This window comes from Pelophylax lessonae, assembly GCF_965119305.1.
Source record: "Pelophylax lessonae genome assembly, chromosome: 9".
Taxonomy (NCBI): domain Eukaryota; kingdom Metazoa; phylum Chordata; class Amphibia; order Anura; family Ranidae; genus Pelophylax; species Pelophylax lessonae.
In genome coordinates this window covers 188,067,086-188,088,743 of record NC_138776.1, presented here as the reverse complement: position 1 = coordinate 188,088,743, position 21,658 = coordinate 188,067,086, and the positions used below count along the sequence as shown (strand labels likewise).

The window sequence follows — 21,658 nt, the reverse complement described above, 5'->3', positions numbered from 1 at the left end:
TCACTTTAAGCATCATTAAAATCCCTGCTCCTGTAAAAATGATCTTTTTTAAAAAAAATGTTTGCATTGATGCATGTCCCCAGGCCAGTACCCATGCCCCTATAGCCTTATTATGGCAAATAACTTGCATATAAGCATTCAAAATGAGGACTTTTGCAATGTTTCAAAAGTTCTGGCGTGAACCAGGGGGTGTTCACCCCATCTCTAGTGATGGCAACACTGGACATTTTCTGATATCAAAAGAAAGTAAGAATGATGTGTCTTTCATCTGCTGCATTATGTTTCTTTGCCCGACCACTGAGTCTATGGCTCTTAATATATCAATGGTGTCCTCAAAGCTGAGAAATGCAAGCAGATACATATCCATCAATACATACCAACAGGGAGGCGTGTGATTGGCCCCAAATTTATTCTGCAGCAGGACAACAACTCCAAACATACAGCCAATGTCAATAAGAACTATCTTCAGTGTAAAGAAGAACAAGGAGCCCCGGATTTCCCTGTACACCAGTCCTAATCAGCTTTTTTTTTTATTACTTTTCCATAATATTTTATTTACCCAGTTCTGTTGCAACTGTTTATATCTGTATTCTTTAATATTGCATCAGCAATTTAAAAACTTTAGTGCATTGAGTCCCTTTGGACCATTTGAGGAGTGGTTATCTGCTTCCATTTAGAAAAACCTTCTGCTCCTAGGCTTGGAAACAGCTAGTTTCCAAAAAGGGGTACATAATATATATACAAATACACAGTAAAACTGTCACAACCACTTTACTGCGAGGAATCCTGACTTGCATCCAATAGTGTCTCTAATTTGCTTGTTAAATGTTCCCTTCTGCTTTAGGTGACTACAGTGCAATATCACTATAAGACATACAGTATATTGGCTAGAGATTATTTTTTTTTTTTATAGAATTCATGTTCATACTTCAACTTTAGAAAGTGCTTCTTTTACAGTTGCAAGTCAATCTTTGCATTCATTTACTTCATATTTAGTCACCTTCTACTGGTTTTCATGAATTTCCTGGGCTTCCTTTCTCTCTTTTTTGCCTCTGTCCTCCTACTCCTTGGAACCAACGTATCCTCCTTCTACTACCCCTCCCCTTACTCTTTCAGCTCTCCCTCTTCTACCTTATCTTCCCTTTATGTGATTTTGTTATCAGGAGAGTCTATGGGAAGGTTTTTTTTTTTTTTTTTTACCATGCCAATGGCTCATAATCTAAGACCTCTGCACCATGTTGCCCTCTGTGATAACACTGGAATGAGTGACACCTTGAGTTCCTCCTAGAGCACAATCCTCCTAGACACTCATTAATAATTCCCTTTATCTCTAATCATTTTTATTTTGACCATTGAACCATTGGCTATAGCCATACATGAAAATTCTAACTTAAAAAATACAATGTATTTCCACAGGAGGTTGAGAACATAAATGTGCATATTTGTAGGTGGCATTTTAATGCTCTTCATTGCCTCCCCCTATAATATCTATTCCTAATCCTAACTCATTTATTATTATTATAACATTTTCTATAATTTCAGGACTCAAGCCAAATTATTTTTTTTAAATCAAAAGCCAAAAACCTTAACTTAGATTTACAGATTGTGAAATCGTTAGCTCTTTTCCACTTAAATAGTCATCTTCCGAGAGCGTGGCCTGGACTGCACACAGAGCAGACATGCGGCCTAAATCTGATCCCTGGGCTTCCTTACAGCTCCCAAGAGCAGATTGCAACTCTCCTCCACCACACTCACCATGCCATCTCCTTGCCGCACTGCTTCCCAACCACCCGGATGTAGTAAAACACCAGCGGGCGGGCTACAAGCCGCCTTTTCTCAGCATGCTGCAGGCACAGGACTCTTGAAAGATGGCACTGGCATGAGACACACCACAGTGAGGCTTCCAGTTGCGGCTTATCCAGTACCAAAAGCACACAACAGGTGCAATACACCAGCCCCTCGGCTTCCACACACTCCATGGGTCAGTTCTCCCCCTCGCCCTGACTGATATCACTGACATTGATTGGGACATTAGGGAACACATTAAAGCCCTTCCTACTAAAGCTGATATTAAGCAACTGATAGCTGCTGTGGAACTGTCCTGCAAACAAGCTGTGGGTGGGCTCAGGGACACAGTTGCACTGGGGCACAGGGTTGAAGCAGTGGAGACTGGACAGAATGACATTATGCAGGCTGCCTCCTCAATTCAAGACACTACTAAATACCATGTAGAGGTTTTGAACTCCCTCCTGGATCAACTTGATGATAATGAAAATAAAGACAGACGCCAGAACATCTGCATTACAGGTCTGCCTGAAGTTACCCATGCTCCTTACCTGCTCCCCACCAAACAGGGCCTTTTTAACCAAATTTTGGGGGGACTCCGCACCCGACAACATTAAAGTGGACAGAGTTCACTGGGCTCTATTACCTATTCCAGATAATGCCTCTAACCCGAGAGATGTCATATGTAAATTACTTAAGTACTATGTGAAGGAGGCCTTTATGAGAGCTTTTATTTTTTCTTATTTACATTTTTCTTATTTTCAATGCAATGTATACATACAAAAAATCAGTTTCAAATGAAAAAATTATATAACATTAATACTTATCCCCCCCCCCCCTTCCAACTTACCCTTCCGCTCATCTTTTACTCATCTCTTCCACTATTATGCATCCTCCTCTTCTTCTCCATTTGCATACTTCCCCTCTTCCTCCCCTACTCCACCCAGATTTCTAAATATTTGCTGGTCTTTTTAATGTCTGCCCATTTCTCTCATTTGTTTGAGAAACCCTCTATCTGATCTTCTCTGCTACCTAAATACTCCATATTATATATTAATTCAATTCTTTTAAACCAATCTCTAAATGTTGGGCTTTCTGGTTCTTGCCATTTTTTTGGGATTGCCCCCCTTGTTGCATTTATTAGGTTTGGTACTATTGTGGTTTTATAATACTTTTTGTTGTATCAGTTTTATGGAATAAGCAAACCCATGGGTCATCAATGATATCTACCCCTGTGATCTCCATAATACTTTGTTGTACCTTCTGCCAGTAGTCACTAATTTTTGGGCAGTCCACCAGATACGGAACATCATGCCCGCATGCCGCAACCCCTCCAACAAAGTGGGGATTTCTCTGGTTGGTATTTTTGTAGTTTTACCGGCGTTATATACTATCTCGATAGACATTTATAGTTCATTTCGATGGTGTTTATGTTGCCCGCAAAGTTGTGTACAGCTCTTAGTATTATATTTATCTCTTACTCTTTTAATCGTGATCCTATCTCTTTTTCCCATGTTTCTATGAATGGAGGCTTTTTCAGACCCATCATCCCAGTAAGCATTTTATATATCTGAGATATACTGTGTTTTATTTTTGTTTGTGGGTTACATAGTTTTTCCATCAGGTTCCAGTCCTTCTCGGACCTGATGGGTTGTGGCAAGGATCCCACAAAATGTTTTAGCTGAAAATATCTCCATTCATTCATTGACATGGTTTCTCCCCTCCTTTTAAGTTCATTATATGACCTTATCTTTCCTCCTTGTATCTCAATCCAATTACCATATTGTGTCTCGTTCCCCAGTGCAAAATATTTTGTGCTTTCTAGTGGTAATAGTGGTGAATTATATTTCTAATTGGCCAGTCGGTGTATCGTGTCCCATGTCTTGTAAACAACTCTTGTAATGTGGTTTCAGTCTAAACACATCTCATATCTGAATTTATTTATTTATTTTTTTACAAATAGTTTTTATTGATATTTCAACATAACAGAGAAAAGAAAAAGAGTATAACAGGATACAATAGTATGTTTTGCACTAAGGATATACAGTTTTGAACAGTGACAAGAATCAAGGATCATCACGGATTTAACACAGATGGTAAAACAAACTTGCATAGGTAAACAGTAACATCAACAGCAACATGAGTTGGCATTATACTGGTTGTTTGGGGTACCAGGATGACCAAGCTTCCCATTGTGAGTCGAAGGAGGCCATTGAGGCCTTCGACCTGAGAGCTAGTAATCGTTCGTATTGGTAGTTTAAATTGACTTAGGCCAGCACCTCTGCTTGGTTAGGGGCTAAGCTGCAGTAATATGTGGATCATAATTGTGCGATAGACTTTCGGGTAATCATGGATACCTAAGTGGAGGATGGCCAGTGCGGGGTCAGGTTGTTGGAGAATGCCGAAATTGTAGCCATAGCGGTAAAGATTTGTTTCCAGTAACTAGAGCCCAAAAAATGTGATAAATATTGGCTGGTTGGCCACATCCTCGCCAACACAGGGGTGAGTAGGATGGAATTAATTTTGCTAGTATAACCGGGGTTTTGTACCACCTAGCAACTATTTTTTGGGCAAGGTCCCAGTGGTTTGTGCAATGTGTTGCGGTAGTTACCGCTTGAAATGATTTGGACCATGTCAGGGGGGAAAATTGTGTACCTAGGTCCTTTTCCCATTTGGTCATGGGTATGGTTTTGGAGAACGATAGCTTGTCTCCTAACAAGTTGTAAATTAGGGAGATGCCTTTCAACTTATCGTCAGGAGTGGTGAGGAAAACCTGAAGATGGTCGTTCATGTGGATAATTGGAGGAGGGTATTTAAGGAGAAACCAACGGATCTGCAAATAGGAATAAGATGCGGACACCGGTTCTTGGTAGAGGCCAGTGAGTTCTGACCATGGCTTGATGTGTTTGGACGAGAAGAGTTCGTCCACCCACAGGAGTCCCTGGTCCCTCCATTTAGCAGTTTTAAGGTAGGGTATCAAGATTTCCAGGGTTTTGATTTGGATTTGCATTGGGGTCAAGGTAGGCTGTAGTTTAATGGCGGAGATTTGTTTCCTCCAGGCCAGTATTGTGGCCTGTGTTGTGGGAGGGAGTGGGTGGAGGGTGAGGGGTCTCCACGTATCCGCCAGGAGCAGTAGGTGTAAAGAAGGAGACTGAGACAGAGCTGTCTCCAGCTTTATCCAGACCGCCTCCGGGGAGTTGAGGAACCACTTTTTAGCTTGAGATAAAAGTGAGGCGTTGTAGTAGTCTTCCAAAACCGGCTAGCAAACGCCCCCACTCTCTTGTGTTTCACCAGGAACATCTGGGCCTCTTCCCAAGCCATACATAGTGTTTCAGGATAGATGTCAGTTCCTGGAGATACTTGTGATTTATAGGGATGGGAATGGTCCTAAACAGGTAGAGTATTCTAGGCAGTTCCATCATTTTGAAGGAGGCTATTCTGCCCAGCAAGGACTGTTCTATTTTGGCCATACGAGACAGGGGCGGATCCAGAGTCTAGTCTTGGGAGGGGCACTGCCAGAAAATAAGTTGTTGCTTACAGAACTGTATCGCAAAACGAACTGCACTCCTGTGATCCATAGAATACAGCCAAACAAGCTTTCCCCGTACTTCTCCTTTAAGTGTGTACCCAGCTAAAAGTGGAAAGGGCTTAAAGGGGGCGATTAAACAGAATCTGTGCCTACTCGCTGTATACACTGCACACACATACCACAAAATACTCCTAATCACTGTGCCACAGGTAACCATTTTATAGACAATATAAACCTCAGCATGAACGATCGTTTTTTAAAAAAAAAATGGATTTTTGTAAAATCTTACCGTAAAATCCTTTTCTCTTAGCTCATTGACAGACGTAGTCCTCGGTGATACAGCACCTTCGGGTTATGTTGCCTCCACAGGAGTAGGACTAGACAGGAAATTAAAAATGCTCTGGCCACACCCCAGGGGCAGTCCCCGAGGGTATATCCTCTCTCTCTCTGCCACAGCAAATCAGTTATGTCACAAAAGCAGTGCTTAGAGAATTTAACCCAACCCAACAAAAACAGAGGGGCGGGTACTACGTCTGTCAATGAGCTAAGAGAAAAGGATTTTACGGTAAGATTTTACAAAAATCCATTTTTCTCTATCGCTCATTGACAGACGTAGTCCTCGGTGATACAGCACCTTCGGGAAGTCCCAGAGCAGTATCACAAATGAGGGGTGGGAAAATGGAAATCAAATCCAAATCTAGAAGGGCCAACCGGTGCCAACTAGAAGTTTACAATGCTCATCCTTAATGATGAGACTCAACAAAAAAATTTTCAAACAGAAAAAAACCCTCGAGGTAGACCACCGGTCTCCTCAAATTGCGGCCTGCAAAACCTTGCGGCCAAATGAGGCATCTGCCGATGCCATCACATCAATTTTATAAAATTTTGTAAAGGTATGTACCGACGACCAGGTGGCCGCTTTACATATCTGGACCACTGACGCCTGATGGCGAAAGGCCCAGGAAGTACTGAGCGCTCGAGTGAAGTGCGCCCTAACAGGGAACGGAGGATTCCGACCCTTAATAGAATAAGCCTGTACCACCGTCTGACTGATCCATGTAGATATGGTCGCGGCAGACACAGGCAACCCCCTTCAAGGGCTATCCGTGATCACAAAAAGTGAGTCCGTCTTACGAAAACCACTTTAGGAAGGAAGGATGGATTCGGAAGAAGAACCACCTTATCCCTATGAACCACCAGATCTGGGGAACGAAAGGATAATGCGGCCAGTTCTGACACCCTGCGTACAGAAGTAATGGCCACCAAGAAGGCCACCTTCTGGGAATGTAAGCAAGGGAATCTCCCTAATATCTTCAAAGAGAAGTTTCTGAAGAACCGACCACACTAAATTAAGATACCAGGCGGTAAGGGTGCGCACACTGGCGGAGCCAGATGTCGCACCCCCTGGTTGAAATTCCGCACCAAGGAATGATTAGCCAAAGGTCTCTTGAAAGAAGATTGCTAACGCCGAAAACATGACCCTTGATCGTGCTCAAGGATAGTTTCTGCTCAACCCCTTGTTGCAGACAGACCAAAATTCGGGTCACCGAATAGGTCTGTGGGGGAAATCCAATAGATTCACACCATGCAATATAAGACTTCCATGTGCTGGAAGTCGCTTTCCTTGCTTTAACTGGAGGTAGGAATAACTGAAGCTGACACTCCCTTGTCCTTCAGTACCTGGGTCTCAATGGCCAGGCCATTAAGCCAGCGACTGTAAAGCAAGATGGAAGATCAGTCCCTGAGACCGCAAATCCTCCCTGAGAGGAAGTCTCCAAGGAGCGTCCGCGACTAGCCTCGCCAAGTCGGCGTACCAGGCTCGACGAGGTCAATCCGGAATTTCCAGAATAACTGGAATTCCCTCCACCTCTATCCTGCGAAGAAGTTCCCGCAGCAACTTGAGAGGATGGAAGGCATGCCGTAGCTGATACTGCCCCCACGGGGCGATCAGCGTTTCTGCTGCGTCCGCTAGAGGATTGTGGCGCGAGCTACAAACCTCCGCACCTTCCTGTTAGGCCAAGGTGCCAACAGATCCACATCCGGGATGTCCCAATGAAGGGACAGCTAGGGAAAAACCTCTGGATGAAGAGGCCATATGCGATTGGATCCGAATCGGGCTGCTCTAGAGCTGCTCGATCCAGTAAATCAGACAAAATCTGATCGCTCTCAGTTCCGATACCCTTATTGGTAATCTGGATACTATCGGAAGAAATGACTTCCCCTGGTTGAGCATCGGAGACTTCCTGGTCCGCTCGCTCAACCGGATCCGATTGTCCAGGGAATCGGAATTCTGATTCCATTAAAAAAGCATCTCCTTCAGGAGAATTCGGGTATGAGACTGGGTATACGGTACTGCCTCTAAGAAGGCCACCATCAGTCCCAGCCAATTGACGGACAGCAACATCCGAATCGTTGACTGAACCTTCTGGAGTTTCCCAGCAAGGAGAAACTCTCTTGCCCAGGATGTATCCAACCTTAGGCCCAGATAGTTCAGTCTCCTGGTGGGAACCAGGGATGATCTTTGGGAAAGCGAAAAAACGCTGATGTCCTGCGATGATGGGGATATAAAGATAGGCATCCTATATGTCTATGGACGCCAGGAAATCTCTTTGATGCAGGGAGGCCACCACTGTACGGATGGACTCTATTTCTTCCCAAGTCCAGATTTGGACGCACCTTGCCCTCTTTCCTGGGCATTGTGAATAGGTTCGAATAGAACCCCTGAAACCGTTCAATGTTAGAAGGGAAGAATCGCACCGGTGGAAGTGATCGAAACTCGATCCTGTCTCCTCCAGAAACCGGTGAAGACATCCCCCCCCCCACCCCAGAGATGGGTAGGGGCGCATCAGGCTATATTCTTCAGGCTTGGCTGAGCCGGACTCTTTGTTTACCCGACCAGCGCCCTTTGAAACCCCTCTAAAGGGGCTTTGGAGGGTTTCGCCTTATCGCCCGCCCTCGCGGAACGAACAACTCTATATGAGCAGAAAAGGAAGGTCCTCGTTAGTTACGAGGTCTTTTTATCCTAACAGTCTGTGGCAAGACAGCAGGTGGTACCGTCTATCCTATAAAGAGGAATTCCTCAAACGGATAGCACCTAGCCATGCGTTTGGAAATAACAGGGGTTCGTTTCTAAACGACCCCATTTGGGTAAAGGAAAATCCTTCGCCCTTTTGGTAGGCTAACAAGTACCAAAAAAGGAATCTCAGTTTCAGCTACCTCTGCCGGTGTAACCTCAAGACTAAAGGTTTCCCGGACGGACACAACTAGTGCATCCACCACTCTTGTGCTATGGCGGAGGCAGAAACGTGCTCCTCACTGCTGAGGAGATATTACCTGAGACAACAGCCCCCTAAGAGGGACCTGCAACTGCATTGACCAGTTCCGAATCCGTATCTGAAGTATCTGATAAACAATAGGGGTAGGCGGGGGTCGCTTCTTGATCCCCGTCCCTGACAGGCCACCTCCACCCGGGATACCAAAGACTCCAAAACTGCCGATAATGCATTAAAAACAAGTGGGGTACTGAAGGGTCCTGCGGCCACCTTGAGGGGATCAGGTGGGGATACCTATGCGGCAGGGTCAATGATTATACAAGACACTTGCCAGCGACAAAAAATGACAAAGTAAAAAAAAAAAAACTTTTTTTTTTTTTTTTGTGTCCCCCAGTCGCAACAGCGCCCCTCAGTGTTACCTGCCTTTTTGGACCCCACAGAGAGAGAGACAGACCCCAAGGCTCATCCCTGATGCACAAAAGTTTTCATCAGCTTGCTCAGTGCTTGTCTTGTTACAGACAGGAAGTCTTTGGCCCTATTTCCTGGGTAAAAGAGGCGGCTCCGCCCCTTAACACGCCTGCCGGCTCCTCCCCCTGGCTCCATGAGGTGTTTGAGTCACCTCAAACATGGCCGCCCCCATGCTGGAGACACGAGGCTACACCAAAATGGCGGCCTCGTGCGATCTACATGTCTGCAGAAGGATCTCGGCCTCACAACCCTTCACCCTCATGGTGGTCAGCGTGGTCGGAGGTACCGGACCCTAGCGGGCCGTATGCGGTCCGTGGCCGTCGGGAGGCATCTGCTTAGCTGGAGGAATGATCTGGAATGCAGTATACATGTATAGACATCGCCCTGTGGCTACTGACAGGTAGGATACCTTATACTATCACAGTAAAGTTCTAGTACTGCCACTGACTACAATCATTTACACATTTTTACAATTAGATTGTCAGCTCCCAAACCAAGCCTCCTGGCTTCTTGTACACAAAAATCACACTCAATTAGGGGGATCTGTGACATGTTGTAGGATAGAGGGGAACCCATCCTTACCATTACAGAGAGGGGCCCGCGTTCACCACAAGACCCGTCAGGGGGAAAGGGGGAACATACTACTCACCATACCGGAACCAGGCAGGCGCCAACTCCTGACAGTACCCCTCTCCACCGAGGTAGGAGGGCTGTCGACCAATACGGGCGCCGTGACTCATGGTCTTTGGCGTTTCAGCGAGACGTTTAACTCGCAGGGTCAGTCCCCGTCCAGTGGGACTATGTCGCGGCCGACCCAGCGCGGAGCTATGGCCTGCACGCGCTCGTAGGCTGAACTGGGGTGACCACTGGATCTCAACATCCCGCCCGTCGCCCAGTTCAGCTTTCTTGCTTGAAGATCTCACAGGAACACTGGAGAAAAAAAGCTGTCTTAAAAAATTCTTTTCTAAGAAAAAAATCCTGCCAGGACCGAAGATCCCAGCAAGGTATCTAGGTCCTTACTCCTGACTAGACAGAAAAAAAAAACTGATTTGCTGTGGCAGAGAGAGAGAGGATATACCCTCGGGGACTGCCCCTGGGGTGTGGCCAGAGCATTTTTAATTTCCTGTCTAGTCCTACTCCTGTGGAGGCAACATAACCCGAAGGTGCTGTATCACCGAGGACTACGTCTGTCAATGAGCGATAGAGAAATAAACGTTTCCATCACACATGCCTTACTTCACACAGAAACTGATCACTGAGCCTACCTTAAAGAAGATCTTCATTTAAACCTGCAACTGTTGGGATAATAAACACTTTGGTCAGGGCTATGTAATGTATAACATACTGTGTAGGGTGCAGGGGTCAGGAGGAGTAAGTAACATACAAAACATAATGTATAGAGTACAGAGCCCCCTCCTCCTCACATCAGGGTCCCCACAGAGCCCCCTCCTCCTCACATCAGGGTCCCCACAGAGCCCCCTCCTCCTCACATCAGGGTCCCCACAGAGCCCCCTCCTCCTCACATCAGGGTCCCCACAGAGCCCCCTCCTCCTCACATCAGGGTCCCCACAGAGCCCCCTCCTCCTCACATCAGGGTCCCCACAGAGCCCCCTCCTCCTCACATCAGGGTCCCCACAGAGCCCTCTCCTCCTCACATCAGGGTTCCCATAGAGCCCCCTCCTCACATCAGGGTCCCCAGAACTGCTCCTACTCACGTTTTTAGGTTGACCCTCAGATTCATATGCTGGCCTGGCCTGGATTAGTATTCAAAAGCATATTTTCCTCAAATGATATATGCAGTGTATGTGGTATGCGTTTATGGAATGATTGTTTGAAATAAACGTTATTTCCACATTTCGTTTATGGGATTAAAAAAAAAAAAAAAAAAAGATAGATACTTCTTAGAATTTTTTGGGATAGGACTACCAAATGTTAGGAAGATAAGATAGAGAGAAAAAACTTGGAGGAAGGGGCAGGGTAGCAAAATTCAAAGCCAATCCGGGAGGTGCTCCAGACAGTTTTTTTGAGGGTGCTATGGTGGTGCCTGAGGTAAAAGCGAGGGTGCTAATGCGGCAAGTGAAGCGCACAGCTGCAAAAGGGAAGAAATATCGCAGATCTGCGATGTGCAAATAGTGGTGATACCCCCTATATATAATCATAATAAAATGTACAATTGATGTGCATTAGGGTTGAGCGGACACCTAGATGTCCGTGTTCGACGGGTTCGGCCGAACTTTAAAAAAAAGTCCGGGTCCGTGTCCCGGACTTTTACCGAACTTTTCCCGGACACCGAACCCCATTGAAGTCAATGGGGACCCGAACTTTAAGGCACTAAAATGGCTCTAAAACACCAAAGGAAAGGGCTAGAGTGCTGCAAATGGCAGCAAAACGTAATTAAGAGCATGGCAAGTGCTCTGCAAACAAATGTGGATAGGGAAATAACTTAAAACAACAAAAAAAAACAGAAAAATAAAACAATGTTCTTCTTCATCTCTGAAGGACGAGGCCCATATGGAGTAGGAGGGAGGTTGAGGTGGTGGTGGATGTGGCGGTGACATAGGCGTGCGCACAGGGTGTGCTGGGTGTGCCTGGGCACACCCTAATCACCTAGGGCACATAGCATTGCCAGTGAGGAGATGGGAAAGATCTCCCTGGGACCTGCTCTGCTCTATTTCTCCTTGCCTACAGGTACATGGCCCCGATACATTACTCTCCCTGCTGGCAAACACATGCATGTGTATTTCAACTTTGGGGTGCACACCTTAATGCAATAGGCTGCGCACACCTATGGGCGGTGTAGGTGGAAGCGGCGGTGGAGGAGGACCAGGGCCGGATTAACAGCATCATGGGCTTGGTGCTGAGGATTTTGAAGGGCCTTAAGGGCCGTGCCTTGCCATGCACCCAGAGGAGGAAGGGTGCAGCCATGCATGCCTAATTCAACATGGGATGCTGTCTCTGAAGCCCATAAACACATCCATGCATCGCCAACTGTCCCTCCTTGTCCGGCCTTCACGCTGTGTGGGGAGGTTCTGAGGGTGCTGCCTGGGGAAGCGAGCATAGAAGCCAGACTTCTGTGTTTACAAGTGACAGAAGAGCGGTAACAGTGAATATGGCCAACCCGGGGCCTATATAAAAGGTAGGGGCCTGGAGCTGCAGCTCCAATAGCCCCTACATTAATCTGGCCCTGAGGAGGAGGACGAGGTAGCCAACACTGCTTCTTTTCAAAAATTTTAAATGAGGGTACACCCCAAAAGAGTGAGAAAGAGCAAAAATGGAACAATGGGTGGGTAAGGTCGGTATCCATTGCTATTCTGCATAAGGTACGGAAAAGTCCCGTGGGATCCATGCCTGGTTCATTTTAATGAACGTGAGCTTGTCCACATTGTCTCTGGACAGGCGGCTGCGCTTGTCTGTTATAACGCCCCCAGCCGTGCTAAATACCCGTTCAGATAATACACTGGCTGCAGGGCACGCCAGCACCTCCAAGGCGTAAAGGGCAAGCTCAGGCCATGTGCCCAATTTGGAGACCCAGAAGTTGAAGGGGGCAGACCCGTCATTCACTACATGTAGGCGTGTGCACACATACTGCTCCACCATGTTGGTAAAATGCTGCCTCCTGCTAAGACGTTCCATCTGAGCTGCTGGTGCTGCTGTTTGTTGTGGCGTGCTGACAAAGCTTTTCCACATTTCGGCCATGCTAACCCTGCCTTCTGAGGTGCTGGCGGTGCCCTGGTTGCGTTGGCGACCTCCTCCTCCTCCTCCTCTGCCTTGTGCTTCCACTGTGGCCCCGCTGTCAGATGGGAATGCCAGCAGCATGGCGTCTACCAGCGTGCGCTTGTACTCGCGCATCTTGCGATCGCGCTCCAGTGAGTGAATTAAGGACGGTACGTTGTCCTTGTAACGGGGATCCAGCAGCGTGGCCACCCAGTAATCAGCACAAGTTAGAATGTGGGCAACTCGGCGGTCGTTGTGGAGACACTGCAGCATGTAATCGCTCATGTGTGCCAGGCTGCCCAGAGGCAACGAAAGGCTGTCCTCTGTGGGAGGTGTATCGTCCGTGTCCTCTGTATCCCCCCAGCCACGCACCAGTGATGGCCATGAGCTGGCCTGGGTGCCACCCTGCTGTGAACATGGTTCCATCTCCTCCTCCAGCTCCTCCTCCTCCTCATCCTCCTCATCCTCCAGAACTGTGCCCCTGCTGGACAATTGCGTCCCTGGCGTTTGCGTGTGCAGGAACCCACCCTCGGAGCCCCTTGCGAATGACTGCCCTGAAAGCCTTGGAAATGTTACCTCTTCATCCTCCTCCTCCTCCTCATCCTGTGCCACATCCTCTTCCATCATCGCCCGAATTGTTTTTTCAAGGAGGCATAGAAGTGGGATAGTTAAGCTGAGAACGGCGTCATTGCCACTGGCCATGTTGGTGGAGTACTCAAAACAGCGCAACAAGGCACACAGGTCTCGCATGGAGGCCCAGTTAAATTAAATAGCGGAATAGAAAATATGATCCAAAAAAAGTGTATGTATATCACACGTACACAACCACACTGGGCCCCAATTACTATTGTTTGTACCCCTAAAAGGCTAGATGAGGAGTAGGGGGAGTATGGAACAGGCAGCACCCTCAAACCTTCAGAAGTATGAGATGAACCCCAACAACTTGGAAAGGTGGATCTCTCTCACACGTACCAACACAGACTATCCCCCAATTTAACTGATCCCCAAAGGTTTTTGATTAAATAGCGGAATAGAAAATATGATCCAAAAAAAGTGTATGTATATCACACGTACACAACCACACTAGGCCCCAATTACTATTGTTTGTACCCCTAAAAGGCTAGATGAGGAGTAGGGGGGGTATGGAACAGGCAGCACCCTCAAATCTTCAGAAGTATGAGATGAACCCCAAAAACTTGGAAAGGTGGATCTCTCTCACACGTACCAACACAGACTATCCCCCAATTTAACTGATCCCCAAAGGTTTTTGATTAAATAGCGGAATAGAAAATATGATCCAAAAAAAGTGTATGTATATCACACGTACACAACCACACTAGGCCCCAATTACTATTGTTTGTACCCCTAAAAGGCTAGGAGTAGGGGGAGTATGGAACAGGCAGCACCCTCAAACCTTCAGAAGTATGAGATGAACCCCAACAACTTGGAAAGGTGGATCTCTCTCACACGTACCAACACAGACTATCCCCCAATTTAACTGATCCCCAAAGGTTTTTGATTAAATAGCGGAATAGAAAATATGATCCAAAAAAAGTGTATGTATATCACACGTACACAACCACACTAGGCCCCAATTACTATTGTTTGTACCCCTAAAAGGCTAGATGAGGAGTAGGGGGAGTATGGAACAGGCAGCACCCTCAAATCTTCAGAAGTATGAGATTGTGTTCACTGTACCCCACAAAGATTGAGTTCACTGCACCCCACAATGATTGTGTTCACTGCACCCCACAAAGATTGTGTTCACTGCACCTCACAAAGATTGTGTTCACTGTACCCCCCAAAGATTGTGTTCACTGCACCCCACAAAGATTCTGTTCACTGTACCCCACAAAGATTGTGTTCACTGCACCCTAAAAGGATGTTGTTCACTGCACCCCACAAAGATTGTGTTCACTGCACCCTAAAAGGATGTTGTTCACTGCACCCCAAAAAGATTGTGTTCACTGTACCCCCCCAAAGATTGTGTTCACTGCACCCCACAAAGATTCTGTTCACTGTACCCCACAAAGATTGTGTTCACTGCACCCCAAAAAGATTGTGTTCACTGTACCCCCCCAAAGATTGTGTTCACTGCACCCCACAAAGATTCTGTTCACTGCACCCCACAAAGGATTTTGTTCACTGCACCCCAAAAAGATTGTGTTCACTGCACCCCAAAAAGGATTTTGATCACTGCACCCCAAAAAGGATGTTGTTCACTGCACCCCAAAAATGATTTTGTTCACTCCACCCCAAAAAGATTGTGTTCACTGCACCCCACAAAGATTGTGTTCACTGCACCCCAAAAAGATTGTGTTCACTGTACCCCCCAAAGATTGTGTTCACTGCACCCCACAAAGATTCTGTTCACTGTACCCCACAAAGATTGTGTTCACTGCACCCCAAAAAGATTGTGTTCACTGCACCCCAAAAAGGATGTTGTTCACTGCACCCCAAAAAGGATGTTGTTCACTCCACCCCAAAAAGATTGTGTTCACTGCACCCCACAAAGATTGTGTTCACTGCACCCCAAAAAGATTGTGTTCACTGCACCCCAAAAATGATTTTGTTCACTGCACCCCAAAAAGGATTTTGTTCACTGCACCCCAAAAAGGATGTTGTTCACTCCACCCCAAAAAGATTGTGTTCACTGCACCCCAAAAAGATTGTGTTCACTGCACCCCACAAAGGATTTTGTTCACTGCACCCCAAAAAGATTGTGTTCACTGCACCCCAAAAAGGATGTTGTTCACTGCACCCCAAAAAGGATTTTGTTCACTGCACCCCAAAAAGATTGTGTTCACTGCACCCCACAAAGGATTTTGTTCACTGCACCCCACAAAGATTGTGTTCACTGCACACCAAAAAGGATTGTGTTCACTGCACCCCAAAAAGATTTTGTTCACTGCACCCCAAAAAGATTGTGTTCACTGCAGCCCAAAAAGATTGTGTTCACTGCAGCCCAAAAAGATTGTGTTCACTGCAGCCCAAAAAGATTGTGTTCACTGCAGCTCACACACAGAAAAATGGATGTGGATCACTGACACCTGCCTATCTCCAATCCCACACCACACAGCAATATCGATTGTAGTTTGTAGAACACAGTTTCCCTAAAATTCAGCAGACTCTGTCCCTAACAGGATTGAGAAGAGATCGTAGATCAGGATTGAGTGCAGATTCACCCCACCCCCCACACAGCAATATCGATTGTAGTTTGTAGAAGACACTGACCCTATAATTCAGCAGATTCTATCCCTAAAATGCCTACAACTCGCCCTGCCTAAACACTCCGACCTGTCCCTCAATTCTATCCGGACACAAATGGTTTTTTCCTGCCTATCTTTCCCTAATCAGCAGCCAGCACATTGATGTGTGCTCTGTCCCTTAGCTAAGCAGCAGAATGACGCTGCTGCGGCGGCTGCCTCGAACTTATAAAGACTTGGTCACATGCTTCAGACGGCCAATCACAGCTACTAAGACATTTGCAGGCATGGCTGGGATGGCTTAAGGCACACCAGTTAAACGATTGTTGATTGGCTGTTGAAAGCCCGCCATGAAAAGAGCGCCAAAGCATGCAAAACCCGGAAATAAAACGACCGAACACGGATTTTTACCCGAACATACAGTAAAGTGTCCGTGTCCGTGTTCGGGTAAAAAAAATCCAATTATTCGGTACGAACACGAATAATACAGTCCGTGTTCGCTCAACACTAATGTGCATATTTTAAATTTTTTTATGATTATATATAGCTACTATATAGCACATACTATATATATATAGCCACTATTTGCACATCGCAGCTCTGCAATGTTTCTTACCTTTTGCAGAGAGGGTGACACCATCACTACTATGTTCTAGCACACTGGTTGATTAGCCCCATAGATGTGCAAACCTGTCTCAACTGGTTGTCCAGGAATGCAATTGCAGTGGTCGCAAATACACAATAAAACTAACATGTAGATTTTACTACCTGAGAGGAATTCTAGTTTGCATCCAAAGGTCTCACTCATTTCCTTGATAAATGTCTCACTTAGGTGACTACAATGCAATAAGATTCAAGAGATACAGTATGTAGACCATATATGTATATTCTTTACATAATTCAATTTCAAGTACTTCGGTAAGTCCTTGTTTTACAGTTGCATGACAATCACTACAATGCGTTTATTGGTTTTCGTGAATTACCTGGGCTTCCTTTCTCTCCTTTTTGTCCCTGTCCTCCCAGCAAACCAATTCCTTTTTCACCTTTCTCTCCTTTATTTCCAGTCGGGCCTAAGGAAACAAATATTATACAATAGCTTTGAGATGCTATGGTAAACACATAGCAGTAAAAACTACATTGTTAAACTATTATTTCTATAATATAAACACATACAAATTCTAATTCTGGGCAATTTGATCTTTAAGCTTATCTAACCCCAAAACAAAAATGTAATATATTGCACCTTACTGGTGCTTAGATGTAGTGGCTGCAATGGTTTTATTTTTTCATATTTTTTTTTATTTTATTGTATCCTAGTAATACTTTGAATAACACACTTTTTGGCAACACTCACTTACTCCACTGTATCTATGGAGGGAGCCATGTTTGTCACCCAGGCTAAACTTCAAACATGTCTTCATAGTTACATAGTAAGGATGATCGAACTTTTGAAAAGTTTGGTTCGACCAGAACACCCGAATTTCCCAAAAGTTCGGTTCGGATTTCAGAACCCCATTGAAATCAATGGGACCCGAACTTCGGTAATCAAAAAACACCATTTTTAAGCCCTAAAACCCAATAAATGCCCCTAAAAAGTGCCTAGGGTTCTGGGTCATGCCCCATTAACTATTAATCACACAAAAAAAAAGAGAGATTTTTTTATCTTTACTTTGGATTTAGTATCTGGGGGGTCTAAAAGGTGTGCATGTGAAGTTTCAGCTCTGTAGCATGTCCAGAACCATGAAAAAAAAAAGATAATTTTTCAGTAGAACAGGGATGTGGGTCGGGATCCTCCTTTAACTTTAACACCTATATGATCTTTTTTTCTGATTCTGGACATGCTACAGAGCTGAAACTTCACAGGTACACCTTTTAGACCCCCCCAGACACAAAATCACACAAAAAAAGTTCTTAAAAATTGTCATTTTTGATAAAAAAAAGCCAATTATTGAAAAGAAAAAAAATAGATTTTTTGATTTTTACTTTGGATTTCAGATCTGGGGGGTCTAAAAAGTGTACATGTGAAGTTTCAGCTCTGTAGCATGTCCAGAACCATAAAAAAAAAGATTGTTTGTATTAGAAAACTTTCTGACAGGGGGTTGGCTTCGCTGCTGTAACACCTTGCCGGTTTAATAGAAGGCATTTTTTTGGGTTCTTTGCAGTCAGGAAAAACATCTGAACTTGTGTATAGTGGTACTGTGCACAAGTTCTGATGTTTTGCCTGCCTCCAAAAACCCCCAAAAAATGCCAGCAAAAACACACCTGGGCATTTTTTTTTTTTTTTTTTTACGCTAGCGTTTTTTTTGGCATTTTTTGGGGTTCTTTTGAGGCAGGCAAAACATCTGAACTTGTGTGTAGTGGTATATATACACACATACATATATTTATATACACACCTAGACATACATAGGTGTGATAGTAGCAGAAATATATTACTGTAAATGATTTCATTAGCGCAAGCATATATTTCTGCTAAAATCACACCTATATATGTCTACGTGTGTATATAAATATATGGATGTGTGTATATACACCACTATACACAAGTTCAGATGTTTTGCCTGCCTCCAAAACCCCCCAAAAAATGCCAGACACACCTGGGTATTTTTTTTTTTGACGCTAGCGTTTTTTTGGCATTTTTTTGGGTTCTTTTGAGGCAGGCAAAACATCTGAACATGTGTATAGGGGGTATATATACACATATATGTCTGAATATATACCCCTAGACATATATAGGTGTGATAGTAGCAGAAATATATTACTGTAAATGATTTCATTAGCGCAAGCATTTATTTCTGCTACTATCACACCTATATATGTCTAGGGGTATATATTCAGACATATATGTTTATATATACCCCCTATACACATGTTCAGATGTCATGTCTGACATCAAACATGTCCTCAAAAAAGCACTGGCAGTGGCAGCCCCTGCAGCATAAAAAATGCTTGGCTGGTGAGAAGCCATATGGGTGTGCCGAAGCTATTCAGAGAAATTATCATTTCTCTATAGCGGTCACCCTGCTATGGAAGGGTTTTGTCACCCTTCAATAGCAGTCACTGCCAGTTAACCCTACACTACACTACGGTCCCCTTACACTTAACACTTTCCCTACAGAAACTCAATTTTTGAAGCTAACTTAAGTGTAAAGGAGCACTCTAACTACACTAGATATCCCTTTCCTCACACTAATAAATAGCTAAATGACACTTTTAAAGTAAAATTAACAGAACTGCTTCCACTCTCTTCCATGTCCAGTATAACAATGCTAGGAATATGGCGGGGGCGATCTTATATACTGGGGGGCGTATTCACTAATGATTGGTCTAGGGACCCCCTAGTCACTCCAATCACATTCCTAGCATTCTCCTGCCCCCTCAATTGGCTTTTGCTAATGGTTCTGGTCCAATCATGGGCTTTTAAAGCCAATTTCCTGAAGCATTGCATTTTGGGCGGTTCTGGTTGCCGAATTCCGAACTTTTTGGGCAAAAAGTTCTAAATTCGGCCGAACCTCGAACACCCAATGTTCGGGCCGAACCAATGGTCGACCCGAACCGTTCGATCATCCCTATTACATAGTAGGTGAAGTTGAATAAAGACAATAGTCCATCCAGGTCAACCTGTGTAGGTGTGTGTGGCTGTAATCATCTCACATAGCCCTGAATGTCCTGATCCTTGAGATGTACGTCTAAGAGTCTTTTGAAAGCCACCATACTTCCTGTAGAAACCACCTCTTGTGGTAGAGAATTCCACAATCTTGTAGCCCTAACAGTAAAGAACCCCCCACGTTGCCTGAGATTAAAACGCTTCTCCTCTAATCGCATTGTATGCCCTCTTGTCCTCATGCAATCCCTTCGACTGAACAGATTTTTTTCTAAGCTGAGATCCCCATTGAGATATTTATAAATTGCTATCATGTCCCCCCTCAGGCGTCTCTTCTCCAGGGCGAATAAATCGAGCGATTGCAGACGCTCTTCATAATTAAGGTCCTCCAATCCAATAATCAGTTTAGTTGCCCTTCTCTGGACTCTCTCCAGCTCCAACAAATCCCTCCTGAGGACTGGCGACCAGAACTGGACAGAATACTCCAGATGCGGTCGGACCAGAGTTTTATAAAGTGGAAGGATTATAGTCTTATCTCTGGAATACATCCCTTTCTTTATGCATGCTAATATTCTGCTGGCTCTGGCAGCTGCCGCTTTACATTGCATGCTGTTGCCTAATCTATCATCCACCAAGACTCCCAGATCCTTCTCCATTTTTGATTTGCCCAAGGGTTCCCCTACTAACATGTATTGTGTTTTTCTGTTTTTAGTCCCCAAGTGCAAAATCTTACACTTCTCCACATTAAACCTCATTTGCCATGTCGTTGTCCACTCTGTTATTTTGTCCAGGTCATTCTGTAGGATATCTGCTTCATGCTGTGCAGTCTTTATTTCTTTATCTCCATTACAATAGTGTAGGGGGGGGTTGTCATTTTACAGAAGAAAGAAAACACTCTTTATACTTTTAGTTCAGCTCATAGAAGTGATCATGACACTGCATTTCTGGCAAAATCAACATGTATCTTATGTACTTGCTGAAAATGTGAAAATACCCAGCACCATCACTGGGGATGAGATTGACATTTCATCACACCTAAATTACAAATAGGGATCCTGTTTTACATTCTAAAGCTTTACCAAATCCAGTTCTATATGATGCATAAGTACACTTTAAAAAAACTTCCTTTATCATTCCTAATTTCCTCTATCATCCCCCCCCCCCCCCCAGACCCTAAAGCTCACAGTGGAAAGGGGTTTCCACTGCACATTCAGTCCGGCCAATCCAGAAAGCAGTGGGTAGTATTGGGCTTGGTCAGGTGTTTGATTAACACGCTACAAGCTTTTGAATAAGCAGTGACAATGATGATAGCCTCAATCCATGCAACCTTTTTTCATTCCACTGTAGTGCAAACAGGTGCAGCCTAGATGAGAATGGCAACTCTGCTGTGAATTCAGGAGCAGTGCAACTGTGTTGTCCCCTGTTCACATGAAGGTGCATTAGGTGGACTTCACTGTCAGGCATTTATAGGACCTGAGAATGCAAATTCACCGAATTAGACAATTATTAGAGCTAGAGTTTAAACATACAGTACTGTGCAAAAGGTTTAGGCAGGTGTGAAAAAATGCTGTAAATTAAGAATGCTTTCAGAAATAGACATGTTAATAGTTTATTTATATCAGTTAACAAAATGGAAAGTATTAAAATGGAAATGTAAAGTAAATGAACGAAGAGAAATCCACATCAAGTCAATATTTGGCGTGGCCCCTGTTTTCCTTTAAAACAGCATCAATTCTTCTAGGTACACTTGTACACAGTTTTTGATGCAACTCTACAGGTAGGTTGTTCAAAAATTCCTTGCAAAAATCTAACCACAGACCTTCTGTGGATGTAGGCCTCCTCAAATACTTCTGTCTCCTTATGTAATCCCAGACAGACTTGATGTTGGGCTCAGGGCTCTGTAAGGGCCAAAGCATCACTTCTAGGACTACTTGTTTTTCCTTAGGCTGAAGATAGTTCTTAAGGACATTGGCTGTATGTTTGGGTCATTGTCCTGCTGCAGAATTATTTTGGGTCCAATCACAGGCTGCCCTGTTTGTATAACATGATGGCTAACTATCTGTCTGTATTTCTCATCTTT

General features: G+C 44.7%; 1 protein-coding gene across 3 annotated transcripts in view; it reads right to left on the bottom strand.

The window, feature by feature from the left end:
* The window catches only part of LOC309563613 (mannose-binding protein C-like), a 137,901-nt gene that overhangs the window by 20,758 nt on the left and 95,485 nt on the right, over positions 1–21,658 (bottom strand). Inside the window, exon 3 of one of the 3 annotated variants that reach the window (XM_082268117.1) lies at positions 16,958–17,044. The exons of the other annotated variants lie outside the window; for them this stretch is intronic. Within the exon in view, the coding sequence (XP_082124243.1) occupies positions 16,958–17,044 (87 nt within the window). The remainder of the gene's footprint in view (positions 1–16,957; positions 17,045–21,658) is intronic. 3 annotated transcript variants of the gene reach the window in all.